At 40.2% G+C, this 13,217-nt stretch overlaps 1 protein-coding gene across 2 annotated transcripts in view; it reads left to right on the top strand.

Annotated features, from left to right (window-relative positions):
• The window catches only part of ALDH1L2 (aldehyde dehydrogenase 1 family member L2), a 56,011-nt gene extending 43,023 nt beyond the window's left edge, over positions 1-12,988 (top strand). The window contains exons 20-23 of one of the 2 annotated variants that reach the window (XM_004269433.4): positions 2,156-2,321; positions 3,773-3,878; positions 6,395-6,594; positions 8,630-12,988. In XM_004269433.4, coding sequence (XP_004269481.2) covers positions 2,156-2,321; positions 3,773-3,878; positions 6,395-6,594; positions 8,630-8,685 — 528 coding nt within the window. In that variant the 3' untranslated portion in view covers positions 8,686-12,988. Of the gene's footprint in view, positions 1-2,155; positions 2,322-2,455; positions 2,599-3,772; positions 3,879-6,394; positions 6,595-8,629 lie in introns of those variants that run through there. The other variant, XR_007470342.1, reaches the window with a different exon arrangement.
• The last annotated feature ends 229 nt before the right edge of the window (positions 12,989-13,217 follow it).

Below are 13,217 nucleotides of genomic sequence, written 5' to 3'. Positions count from 1 at the left end.
GTTGTGGAAGCTGACTGATGGGTATGTGGAGTTTCATTATATTATTTACCTACTTTTATATGTTTATAATTTTTCTTTTAAAAAAAATTTATTTATTTATTTATTTTTGGCTGCATTGGGTCTTCGTTGCTGCGCGTGGGCTTTCTGTAGTTGCAGTGAGCGGGGGCTACTCTTTGTTGTGGTGCGTGGGCTTCTCACTGCGGTGGCTTCTCTTGTTGCAGAGCACAGGCTCTAGAGCGAAGGCTCAGCAGTTGTGGTGCATGGGCTCAGTTGCTCCGCAGCATGTGGGATCTTCCTAGACCAGGGCTCGAACCCGTGTCCCCTGCATTGGCAGGTGGATTCTTAACCACTGAGCCACCAGGGAAGTCCCTATGACTTTTCATAGTAAAAAGTTATAGGTCTATATTAGAAAACTTGATAAGGTATGCTTAAGAGCTATTACTACCCATACCTTGCTCTGCATTTATAGTATATTAGATCCTTGATATTTGTAGAAGATATACTCCTAGATTATTATAAATCCCTAAATTGGCTATGAGAGATATACCACTAGATTCTTACAAATCCTGAATTTACAGTTAAATGATAGTATATAATTTCCTCCACTAAGATGGATAGATAGACAGATACATATACATACATACGTACATACCCCCCGTAGTTGGGCATGATTCCATAAATATGAGACTAAACGTCATTCATAGAACCATTAAGATGAATTCTGTGGCTAAAATGAACTCTAAACATACTACACAGGGACTTCCACAGTGGCTCAGTGGTTAAGAATCTGCCTACCAATGCAGGGGACACGGGTTCGAGCCCTTGTCCAGGAAGATCCCACATGCCGGGGAACAGCTAAACCCGTGCACCACAACTACTGAGCGCTGTGAGCCACAACTACTGAGCCCACGTGCCACAACTACTGAAGCCTGCGCACCTAGAGCCTGTGCTCCGCAACAGGAGAAGCCACCGCAATGAGAAGCCCGCGCACCACAGCAAAGAGTAGCACCCGCTCGCCGCAAGTAGAGAAAGCCCGTGCACAGCAACGAAGACCCAACACAGCCAAAAATAAAATTAATTAATTAATTTAAAAAAAAACCATACTACACTCTATCATTATTATGGTAATAGTAATCACGAATTTGTTTCTATTTAAAAAACCAGCACCCAGCCTTTTTTCCTTCAGAGCCAATTCCCCCATCCCACCCCGCAAGAAGCAAAGGCATCTTTCCTCATGAGAGTGGAAAACAAGGAAGTCATATGGAGAGGCAGCTGGAGGGCAGTGGCTGCCTCATGAACATCCCCATAATTCAGTTTTGTGCCTTAGTAAAATGCAAGGTACAGCACTACACGTCATGGGCTTTCACGACAACTTGTTGAAATTTAAAATGCTGAGACCAGAAATGTCAAGGATTTGCTGTATCAGTCCATCAACAAACATGTTTTGCACACATATGAACGGTATTCATTTATTCATTCGGCACGTATTTCTTGAGCACTTACTGAGGGATTATTGCCAGACCTAAACTCAAATTCATGGCCCTGTGGGGGCCACTCCCTTTCTTTCTCCTTAATAGAATTGGACTTAACATCAGGAAACGCAGAAATAGATTAAGATAACCAAGGAGCACATATCAGTGATGAACATTCTTCGATAAAAATGGTTTTTCATTGGAACATTCTAGTATATCCTCTGGTGTGGCTGTACTGTGAGAATTTCACAAGGGCAGTCTTCCACATTTGGGGAAAGGAAAAAGACAACAATGTGGCCATTTTTGAAATTATTTTGCCATGAAGAGTGTAGGTATGCTGTATTAATAAAAATTCCAGAACATCAGGTTTGCTATTTTAATGAATTAGCATTCGGGATAATTTTAAAACTCAGTGGTTACAAGCTTGGGCTTTCAAGGCAAGGAAACTCTACAGTATTTAGTGGCTGTGTGCCCTTGGGCGAGTCACTTAGCCTTTCTGATCCTCGGTTTCCTCATATAAGATGGAAATAATAAATATCTACCTCCAGTGCTACTGAAGACTAAATGAGGACACATCTTTGAACAGCTTAGTACAACACCTATCACACAGTAGAAACTCGGTCAAGGGTATCCATTCTTATTATTAACAGTCAATTGTGTTTTGTGAACTGGGTGACGTACAGGTGGAAGAAATTAAAAAGATGAAAATTGGTGATCCACTTGACAGATCTACTGATCACGGGCCCCAAAATCATAAGGCCCATCTGGAAAAGCTCCTGCAGTACTGTGAAGCCGGAGTGAAAGAGGGGGCCACCTTGGTGTATGGAGGAAGACAAGTCCAAAGGCCAGGTAAGACCACCTCCATAGGAGGTGTGCTGGGGGCCTGGCTTCTTAAGTCGGAATAAATGGTAACAGTTTTCGTTGCAGCACCATCTTGCCTCAAAAGTAGTGTCATTTACATTATGATAAGAATTACTTTCTAGATCCTGCTTGGCCACTTATAAGCTGTGACACCTTCAACAACAGTTCTTCTGAGCCTCAGTTGTAAAATGTGATGAAATGTGCATATCCTGCTTTACGAGGCCGTTAAAATCAAATAAAATGGATGTGACAGGCCCTTAGCAGCGTAAGTAAACAAGTGTAATGGATATGGTGTTATTCAGGCACTGGTGATTTTCATTCCTGGCAATGTGCGATTTAATCTTAGCCAGCTTAGCCTGGGAAGGATTCATTCCTGTTGTCTAAGGTAGTACTTGTTACAGAAGTATGTGAATGGCTCAATGTCATGATACCCAAAAGGAGAGAAAAACAAACAAACAACAACTGGAAAACCTCATGTTTTACTGTTGTAGGTAGATTGAGCACCAGCAGGACAGCTGGTTATGATGTGCCCCCTGTGGGATCCAGTGTGTAACACAGCATCGTCTATGAAGTATTCTTGCCAAAAATGTTTAACCATGAATTTAATCATGCCTTTAGGTCATATTTTCCATTTACAGGAAATACAGGGGATAGAGGAACTAATTAAATATCATCCCAAGGAAGCAATGACAAATCTGAAATGCATAAAATATTCTGCGGGACAACTGAACCAGTCTGTTTAACAAGTCAATGGCATGAAAAATAAGGGGCAGGGTAAAAGGGAGAAATATTCTAAAGTTAATGGACCCTTAAGCTATCTAACAACCGAATGCAGTATGGAACTTATTTGAATTCTGAATCAAACAAGTCAACTATAAAAAGATATTTTCCAGAAATCAGAAATTGAATACAAGTATCGAATCATTATGGTGTACACCTGAAACTAATATGTTATATGTCATTGCATCTCAATTAAAAAATTGGAACTTAAAAAAAGGAATTGAAATATAAACTATGAATAAGGAATTGGCGTTAATTTTGTTAGGTGTGATAATGTATTGTGGTGTGTAATAAAATGTCCTTGTTTTTTACAGGTTTGTACTGAAATACTTGTGGAGTATAAATTGTAATCTCTGGAATTTGCTTTAAGCTATTTCAGCAAGAAAAAAAAGAATCAAATATGGCAAAATATGCATAAAGATTTATTTTACTATCCATTATACTATTTTCTCTACTTTTACATATGTTTGAAAGTTTTGTAATGAGGACATTAAAAATATAATAACCTAGGAATGCTAACACCAAATAGGAAAATGAAAGTCTTCTTGGTTTTACTGACCCATAACGGAAGAAAAAAATTTATAATGTAATTAAACGAGAGAACTACTAATTGAAAATTACCCTTTAATTGATGTTATTTTCTTCTGTTTTTCAAATAGGCTTTTTTATGGAACCTACTGTCTTCACAGATGTGGAAGACCACATGTATCTTGCCAAAGAGGAATCCTTCGGGCCTATTATGGTCATTTCTAAATTCCAAAATGGGTATGTTCCTCAGGCATAATTTGACCGGATTGCCTAGATACTTTTCTTTTTTCTGTCATTGTGGTATGTACAGAGCATAAAATCAATGAACATATAATTTTCTACCATAAGAATAATTGTCTTAATAATTAGAAGAGAATGCTAACCAATGTAGATTGTAATATATTTTTGCTCCTTAGTTTAAACTAATGGCTGACATTATGGGATGTTCGCTAAGTTTTAGTTTTTGTACAGTCAGCATTTGAAATGTCTCTGGAATAAGGTCAGTAACTGAGAATAACAGAACTGGTTTTCGCATTTACATTTCTAGGGAAGGCAGCATCTATGAAATCTGATTTTCCCAAAGAAAGAGTGTTTTCTCCATAGGGGATCATGCTCCCAAAAGCCTAATACTCAACTCTTTGTAGAAATGTCCACAATCACCATATAATCAACCGTGAATGACATACTGGTTTGTTATGGTGCCTGAAACTTTGATATGCTCAGTGTTTAGCATATCAAAGAGGGCCGTATGGTAACTGAGCTCATATCAGAATATTTAACACAATAGACTCTCATGGTATACTGCACACAATTCTTCAGAATTCTGGCTTTAGTTTTCCTTTAACCAATGAGAAAACAGAATACAGAGTTCAGAAGGACTTCTTGGTCTTGAACAGACATACTGTGAGAGACCTTTGGGGACACTAAGCTGTAGTGAGTAACCTTTTGACATACTGATCCAAGGATGCCCTGTTACCGTCTTTTCCTTATTATAAGTTTCCCCATAGGATGGTCCTTGTGTTAAATAGGCAGATATTAGAAGCCAGTTTTAGGGGATGTAAGCCTAGATAAGTCACAGTTCCTGTCCTCAAGGAGGTCACCATCTAATAGGGGAGACAGACAAGGAGACGGACAATTAACCCCAGAGGGCCTAGGTGGGAGGTGTAGTAGGTAGAGTCTGCACTGACCACCTCTGTGGGCTTGGGCCACTTAATTCCTCTATATAGTTTCTCTATTTGTGCAGTTTATCTATTTGTGAAGTTGGGTTATTAATAGTATCTACCTTTTTGGGTCATTCTAAGTGTTAAATAAGTCAAGTGTTTGCTGTTGGTGACATTGCAGTCATTACGCTCGTTATTATTCTAAAAGTGGGCAAGGTGTGCTGTGAAGCTACGTCCTCTCAGTAGTCCTTAATGGGCAATGGCATATAGCCGTCTTTCGGCCTTAGTCCAGGCTGTAAGTATTCGCAGTGCAATCGGGTGCAATGCATCAAGTGTGAGAGTTTTAGCAGAGCCTCACTCCTTTCCAAGTTAGATTCCACATTCCTCATGAGAGTTGAAGATTGTGTATAGTCAAGATTACCTTTGAAAATCCCTTGGGAAGACACCACATTGAAGCCTATGCTGTCTCTCAAAGAATTCAGCACAACTAATTTTCGCTCCAGTTTTGGAAAAGAAATCGTGTTTCTTTGCCGGAGCCCCAGATAAAATCTTGGCTTACATTTGCTGGCCAAGTTGTAGTTCATGCATTTTTTTAACATTAGTATGATACTCATAAAGATGAGATACTCACACTATGGCAGGCATGTTGGAACTGGACCCAACTGAGAGAAGAGCAGGTTCACATCTGCACTTACTTGTGTGTACACATACTGAGTCAAAAGGCAGGGAAGTCACCAGACCCATTTAAGGGATGCTTTACTACCCTTTTATTGGATTGGCATATTAACTGCGTTCACTCTCACGTGATGGTGCAACACCCTAGTATACAGAAAAGCAAGATGTTATCCCTGCCCTCGGGGAGGTTCCAGTCTAGTTGGAGGGTGAACACCAAATACACGAATAGGTAAACCAAAATACTGAATTGGAGGAATATGTGCTACCCTATTATAGCTAACTTTCATTGAGCATTTCCTGTGCTTCAGACACTATTAGCTCATTTAATCCTCATGACAAGAAGACAGGTGCTATTATTATTATTTCCATTTTTTCACAAGAATAAACAAAAGCAGGAGAGATGAAATGATTCACCCAAGGTCACCCAGGCAGCCGGGCTGTGGAGCCTTCTCACCGGGCCACTACACTACACTGCCTAAACAGTGGCACTGGTGGGATCTGGGAAGGCTTCAGGGTGAGGCCTCGAGTGAATGAGCCTTGAAATGTGCATGTAAAATCTGAATAGATGGAGGGACACTGCGGGTGCTCTGAGAATATGTCTGTAAATGGAGCTCAAGGGAGAGGAAAACAAATGGGGTAATCATGAAGGAGAAGCAATGAAGAAGGCTGAAAAGATGACTTCAGATTTTAAAAGGTGTTTCATGATATATGTGAAAAATATAATACTAGAGTTGTAATATTTCATTGGGAGTTTCTTTTGGTGTAAGCCTGGAATATTTCATTTATAAAAATGTAAGCACATTGGCAGTAATGTTTTCCTGTTTCTAGCACGGAGGGGAAAAACATAAGAACAGAAAATGAAAGTGTTTTGCTTTTGCATTTAATGAGGTTTTATGTCTTTCTAAAAACATCTTGCAGGGACATCGATGGAGTGTTGCAGCGAGCAAATAATACAGAGTACGGCTTGGCCTCAGGGGTTTTTACGAGAGACATAAATAAAGCTATGTATGTGAGTGAAAAGCTAGACGCAGGAACTGTTTTCATTAACACCTACAACAAGACGGATGTGGCAGCCCCTTTTGGTGGAGTTAAGCAGTCTGGCTTTGGAAAAGACTTAGGTATGAATATGCCTTACCTTTCTACTGCACATCACAGAACAGTCCCCTTCATGCTTCATGCAACACTCTTGTATTGCTTTAAAGGGCATTTCCTACATGGCAGTTGGATCTGGGCTTTCAAGGGTACTCATTTTTTTCAAAGTTAAACATTTTTATTGAACATAACGTAAATAGAGAAAAGTACTCAAATTGTGTGGAAAAGTGTTTCCTTTTAAAAAAGAAGATTCGTGTTGAAAAGAAAACCCTGACAATATCTTTTAGCTAAAATATGTTAGGTTTGTTTTTTTTTTTAACCTGACATTCAGCATGAACTTGGTTTAGACGTCATGGGACCAAGTGGAACCAAGAAAGGAAAATGGGTAGAAGGCAATAACCGGCTAGCCCCAAGAATAAATCCTGTCTCTGAGCCACCTGGCAGTCTTTCAGAGACAACATTGAAACTGGTAGAGTTTTCTGGGCATCTGGGAGCTCAGATTGAGAGTCTGCAGAGAGCCCAAAATGTAATTCACCGTGGGCAGTAACACTATCACATTTCCAGTTACAGCTTACTTTGAACACTAAATATGTACCAGGCCCTATTCTGATACTCTACCTGTAATAGCACGAGCAGTCCTCACAATAGCCATGGGAGTGTAGGTGCCATTGTTATCATTATTTTACAGACGGGAAAAATGGGGCTCAGAGATTTGGGGTAACTTGCCCAAAGTCAGCCAGACAGCCACTGGCAAAAAGAATGCAAAGCCAGACAGTTGGCTATGCAGCCCATGTTCTCATGCCCCAGTCAGTCTGGCAGGTTGTTTCAAAAATTGAAATGCTTGTGATTTACTGCAATTACAGTCTGCTAACATAAATTGGGTTAATTTGGGGTATTTTTACATTTTCTCTTTCCTGAAGACTTTTGGCAGTGTATTTGCAACAATAAAAGTGGCTCTCGTTTTAAATTCCATTGAGTTGAAGGTAAAGTCTTTTTTTTTTTTTTCATGTCTTCAATCTGGCTTTCATCCCTGGATCCAAAACACATGGGGAGATTTTCTTAGGGAAATTATTTTTATAAAGTGAGACAACAGTGTTCCACTTGTCTTTTGATAGAGAATGATCGACACACTTCATGTCTGTTTTATTATAAAACAGTAGACTTTGTCTTAACAGTTTCTTCCTCTCCTAATTTGAAACTCCCTCAGCCCAATGGTTCCCAGGTGCACACTGGATTAGAATCACCTGGGAGCTTTAAAAAAAAAAGGAAAGATGCTGATCTAATTGGTCTGGGGTATGACCTGGGATCAGGAATTTTAAAAGCTCCCTAAGGTGATTCTAATTTAACATTAAGAAGCCTGGGTTTAGCTCAACTTCCAGAATCATATACTCATTAGTTTCACCTGTGGTATTCATGCCCTTTAACTGTTGTAGAAATCAATGATTGCGGTAGCTCAAAATAGGAACAGAATAGAAGCAGAAAGGCAGACCTATTTATTTTTTCCTGGATATGCCCCTGTGTCTCTAACATACTATGTAAGTCAGGAAAACTGCCTTTCCCTTAACTTTAAAATAAGATGAGACCAAATGATCTCAAACTTTCTTTGCTCTATTCTGCTTCATTTAATGTAATCAGAAGGACAGTATCCTGATCACTTCTGTTCAGCCTAAACGGGCAAGGAATAGACGTGGAGATTTGTCATCAAGCTGGGAAATAAAGGAAGGGTTTGGGGTAGAAAGTGATAAGCCGACACTCTGGTCCTTAGAAGGCCTGGTAGCTGGCCTAAACCCTCGCTCCTCAAACTGTGCCCCACAAGCCTCAGCATCATCGGGGAGTGGTTAGAAACATATCATCTTGGGGCCTCTGCCGGACCTAATCCAATCAGAATCTACAGTGTCACAAGATCTGCAGGTGATTCACATGAACTTGAAAGTGTGAGAAGCACTGCCTCAGCCCCATTCTATTCGCTTAGTGACTGACATGCCTGCACCTGTGTCCAAGATCTGGCGACATCACATCCACCTGTGAACGTGGTCCATCAGCTGCTTTTCTCTTCCCTAGGTGAGGAAGCTCTAAACGAATACCTCAAAACCAAGACCGTGACGCTGGAATATTAGAGCAGTGCCGTCATCAGGAACCCCTCTCAGACAGCACCGCTCCGCAGCTCTCCACACTGAAGAAGCCGGGCTGTGCTGAGGAAGGAGGTGTCAGCCACCAGCCGAAAAAAACCACAAGGACCACAAAGAGGGTCGGGCCACGTGTCTAAGCATTTACACATGTTCCTGAGTATTTTCTAATACCCCTTTTATACCTTAAAATGATGTGTAGTTGTTGGGTTTTGACTATGTCATATACCACACATATTTCTAAAATATCAAGCTGCTTTTGTTCCCCACCAAGACTAACCTCGTCATGGTTGTTCACCTTGCAGACGTCAATATCATGCAGTTATAGTGCAGAAAGCGCATTGTTAGGAGCCCTTGTATAGTATGTATAGGTTTTAACCTCTGAACCGGGCATATGGGGTTGTTAGAAAGATTTTCTGTAATTTTGCTCTCAAGGAACAGTATATCCTCTAAGGAATGTGAAGGAAGTTCTTTTTTTTTTTTTTTTTTTCCTTTTGGAAATAAGATACATCTTTGTGCCTTTGATGTTCTATTTTTCAACCCACTGTGATGGGTGACCAACCCAGAAACGGTTCTTGAGTACCTACCAAGTACGAGGTACTATATTATGTCCTGAGGAGTATACAAAATTTAATGACATGATCTTTGGCCCCAAATAGTTTAAATTCTAGTCAATAGCTTTTAAAGTGGACTTTATAGTATGATGTATTATAAAGTACATAGCTTTTGGAGGCTGATCTTGGTTCATACCATACCATCTTACTATCTATGTGACTTTGGGAAACTTATGCAACTTCTCAGAGCCTCAGTCTTCTTATATGTAAAATGGGGACAGTAGTGCCTCCCTTGGAAGCCTTATAATGAGGGTGCAATGCAATAATCTTAGCACAGCACATTGCACTGGGCTTTGTTTGTGGTAAATCCTCAAATACTCAATAAAAGTTAAGTGCTTTCCCCGTCACTATTTTAAAAATATAGTGAGATATATTAGTTCAATGAATTAATTTCCCTACAGCCCTTTCCAGTAGTCATCAATTCCTATGCTGCTTTTCTCCTCCATTGTCTGACCCAGCACCTGATACAGCAACACTGGAAAATACCATGTAGTGAAAAATGGTACAAGGAAAAGGGTGCTTTTCTTTCTACAGCTCATTCATCCTTCTAGGACATTTGGTTTCCCATTCTCCTACCAATTGGTTCTGCTGCCCACTAGCTGGGTGATCTTGGGCAAATTAGTTACCTAATATCTCAAAGCCCAGATTTGGCATAACACAGGGATAAAGTCCCTATCTCATTAGGTGTTGTAAGGATCCGGTGGGATAATATACATAACGCACTCAACAAGGTGTCTGGACCATTCTCTGTGCTCAAGAAAGAGGAATTATTACAACCCATGTAGTACTCACGTAATTGCTCATTGTCAGACAAGAGTAGGTGGGTAGATTCTAACCATCCATGTATGACTAGAAGAAGGTGAGATCCTGAATTGAAGAGTCTTTGGCAGGTGGTCAGAGCAATTAATTTCCATGAATCCTCCTTTTAAAGTAAAATTTCAGTAAACATCTCTATCTCATTGGCTTTGAAGAAGCCCTTAGGGGTTACTTGTTACTTCGGAAACTCGGCAGCTTAACGTCAGAAGAATGTAGGGAATCAGTAATCAATAAACAACAATAACAAAAATCAGGGGCAGAAAACATTCAATAGGAAGAATATCAGGTATGATCCTGGATGATCAACAGAGCAAATTTTGCCTGTAAGCATTTTGTATTGTACCACAGCTCATTCAGAGCTCGGCACAGGTGAAATTCTAAATGTGGACCCAGCTGGGTTCAAACTGACAGTTCATATTTGAATAAAATGACAATGTTCTTAATAGAAAGGAACCACTTTTTAAATGCAGTGTTTTAACTGATTTCATGTGATTTAAAGTATCACTTTACCAGATATTTTAATGATAGATGAAATGGCAAACAAAAACCTGGCCATTTCTTCTAGAATGACTTTTACCCTCTAATATTACTCTCAGTAGCAGTGCTTTTAATAGTTTTTGGGCCATAAACCTCTTTGAGAATCTGATAAAAGCTAGATCTCCTCTGTCCCAAATTCACACGTACACACCTAGTTCTGCAAATATCTTCAAGAGATTCACAGACCTCCTAAAACCCATGCTTGACCTCCAGATTAAGAACTCCCTTTTCCCATAGCGAGTTCTAAAGTTCTCAGCGGCTTGAGTTTTTATATCCGCCTGCTGACCAGAATCAAAGGCTCCATGGAATTTATAAAATTACCAGTGAAGTTGAATTGGAACGGTAACGATGCACAGCCTACTAGGTGATTTAATTAACACACTGAGTAATTAATTTATCACCATTTCTTCAGATCACTGATTTTGCTAATCTAAAGGACAAAGCTGTGATCTGTCCCCCAAACTGGGGAGTTGGGGAGGTGTAGACCCTTTTAAAAGTTGTTTTCCTTCCAAGTCCACTTCCTGATGCCTTTGCTAAAGCAGCCCCCAGCCCCCACCCACCCCCCTAGTCTTTTGCTCAAATACACCCTCCCTGGCCTCTCCTACCCCCCAACTTGGTTGTAAGTGTCTCTCCTCTATCCTCTCACTTGTCTGGAACATAGTACTTACCACTTGGTGCTGGAATTACTGGTCTTCCTAATTAGATACGAGCACCCCTCCCCCACCCCCAGGATTGGCATCTATCAATAACAACAGCTATCATTTATTGAGGGGCTGCTGTGCGCTAGTCACTATGCTAAGCCAACTTAACCTTCACAACATCTGAAAAGATGAATAAATCAAGGTGCTCTTTTTCCTGGCTCCACCACTACCAAGAGGTTATCGCCAGACTCGTGACTGGCCTTCCCGATTCCTCCCTGTGTGGCTCTCTTCAAAGCTTGAGTCAGATGGTGTCACTCCTCTGCTCAAAACCTTCTAATGGCCCCCATTTCACTTAGAATAAAGTCCAGTGTACTTACTGTGCAAAGTCCTATCAGTTCTGTTCCCAGCTACCTCTAACTTCATCTCCTATCAACTACCCTCTCATTCTCTTTAGCCACCCTGGCTGCCTTGATGTTCCTCCAACTGATCAAGCACACTCCTACCTCAGGGCCTTTGCACTTACTGCTCTTTCTTCTTAGTGGTGTGCTGGTAGATATTTAACAAGTGGCTCTCTGAAAGGAAAAGAAAACTCTGATTTGTAGCATTTGCTGATTTCTGTGTACAGATGCTCTCACCAAGGCGGATTTCAAACTACCAACTTGACTTCACCGAACACAGAGTTGGGATGAGATGCGTGTAATTAGAACAAGTGTGGGCCAGCGCCAGCACACCACTGCCTCTTCCTCAAACTCTTTCCCCACACACCACCCTCAGCTGGTGGCTGCCTTACTTCCTCCAAGTCTCTGCTCAAACATCATCTTAGTAGAGATCCATTTGCTGACCACTCTTCCTAAAATAGCACATAGATCCCCACATTCACACCTCATCTGTCCTCATTCTTTAGTCTCCTTCTCCTGCATTATTGTTGTAGCACTTACCACCACCTGGCGTAGTTATTATCATCGATTTCTTCCCATTAGAACGTAAGCTTCGTGAACAGGTGCTTCTTTCATTCAAGGACATATCTCCAGTGTCTAACACGTAGGAGGAGCTCAATAAATATTTGCTTTCAAATGAAAGAGGTTAAGAAACCTGCCCAGATCACACAGCTATTCAGTGGCAGAACAGGCACTCAAGCAATGAAACTGGTAGTCTTAACCAAGCTAAGATGCTGTTACTGCCGATGCCTGTATCAGGCCCTCAGTAATGAATAGTAGGCAAATGTTAAATATTTGTCAAAGTAAAAAGCTAAGTAGAGTGAACATTAACTGCAAGAGCTTTTGTGGAAATGACTAGAGACAGGGCAAGGAACTAAACTGGTTCCCCCATACCTCCCTTCTAAGACAATAGAAGCTATCAAGGGAAACCTGGGCTATAAGTAGATTATCAGACATGAGACATGATGGACAGGGTGGATTATTATTATTATACCCATTATGCAAATAACACCCAAGCAGATTTTTTAAATGATTAATACCTAATTTTGTAAAAATAATAAAATGGGAAGGTAAGATTCAACCATAAACTCTCCACAAATAACCACAGATGATATCTGAGATGTTCCAGATTTTTTCTATGAATACACTTTTTTTTAGAACTAGTATAATACTGTACATAACTTTACCTGCTTTTTTCAATTAACAATATGTAAGCATCTTTCTATGTCAATAAACATACCTCTGCATATGTTCAGTGGCTTTAATTCAACTTGTTCTCTACTGTTGGACATTTGTATTTGCTTTCTATTTTAAATGTCAGTCAATCTTAGATAGAAATTTGTGAACAAAACTGTTATTTGCTTAATTAGAATAAATTCCTAGAGGTGGAATCTGATTAAAAGGATATAGCAATCTGTAATCTTACCAACAGTTTCTCCAAAGTTTTGCCACCACTGTGCATTATTCTTTTTAAAAAA

The sequence above is a fragment of the Orcinus orca genome, chromosome 11 (genome assembly GCF_937001465.1).
Source record: "Orcinus orca chromosome 11, mOrcOrc1.1, whole genome shotgun sequence".
In the NCBI taxonomy this organism is placed as follows: Eukaryota; Metazoa; Chordata; class Mammalia; order Artiodactyla; family Delphinidae; genus Orcinus; species Orcinus orca.
Note: the sequence above shows the minus strand (reverse complement) of the source record. Positions and strands in the feature narration are given on the sequence as shown.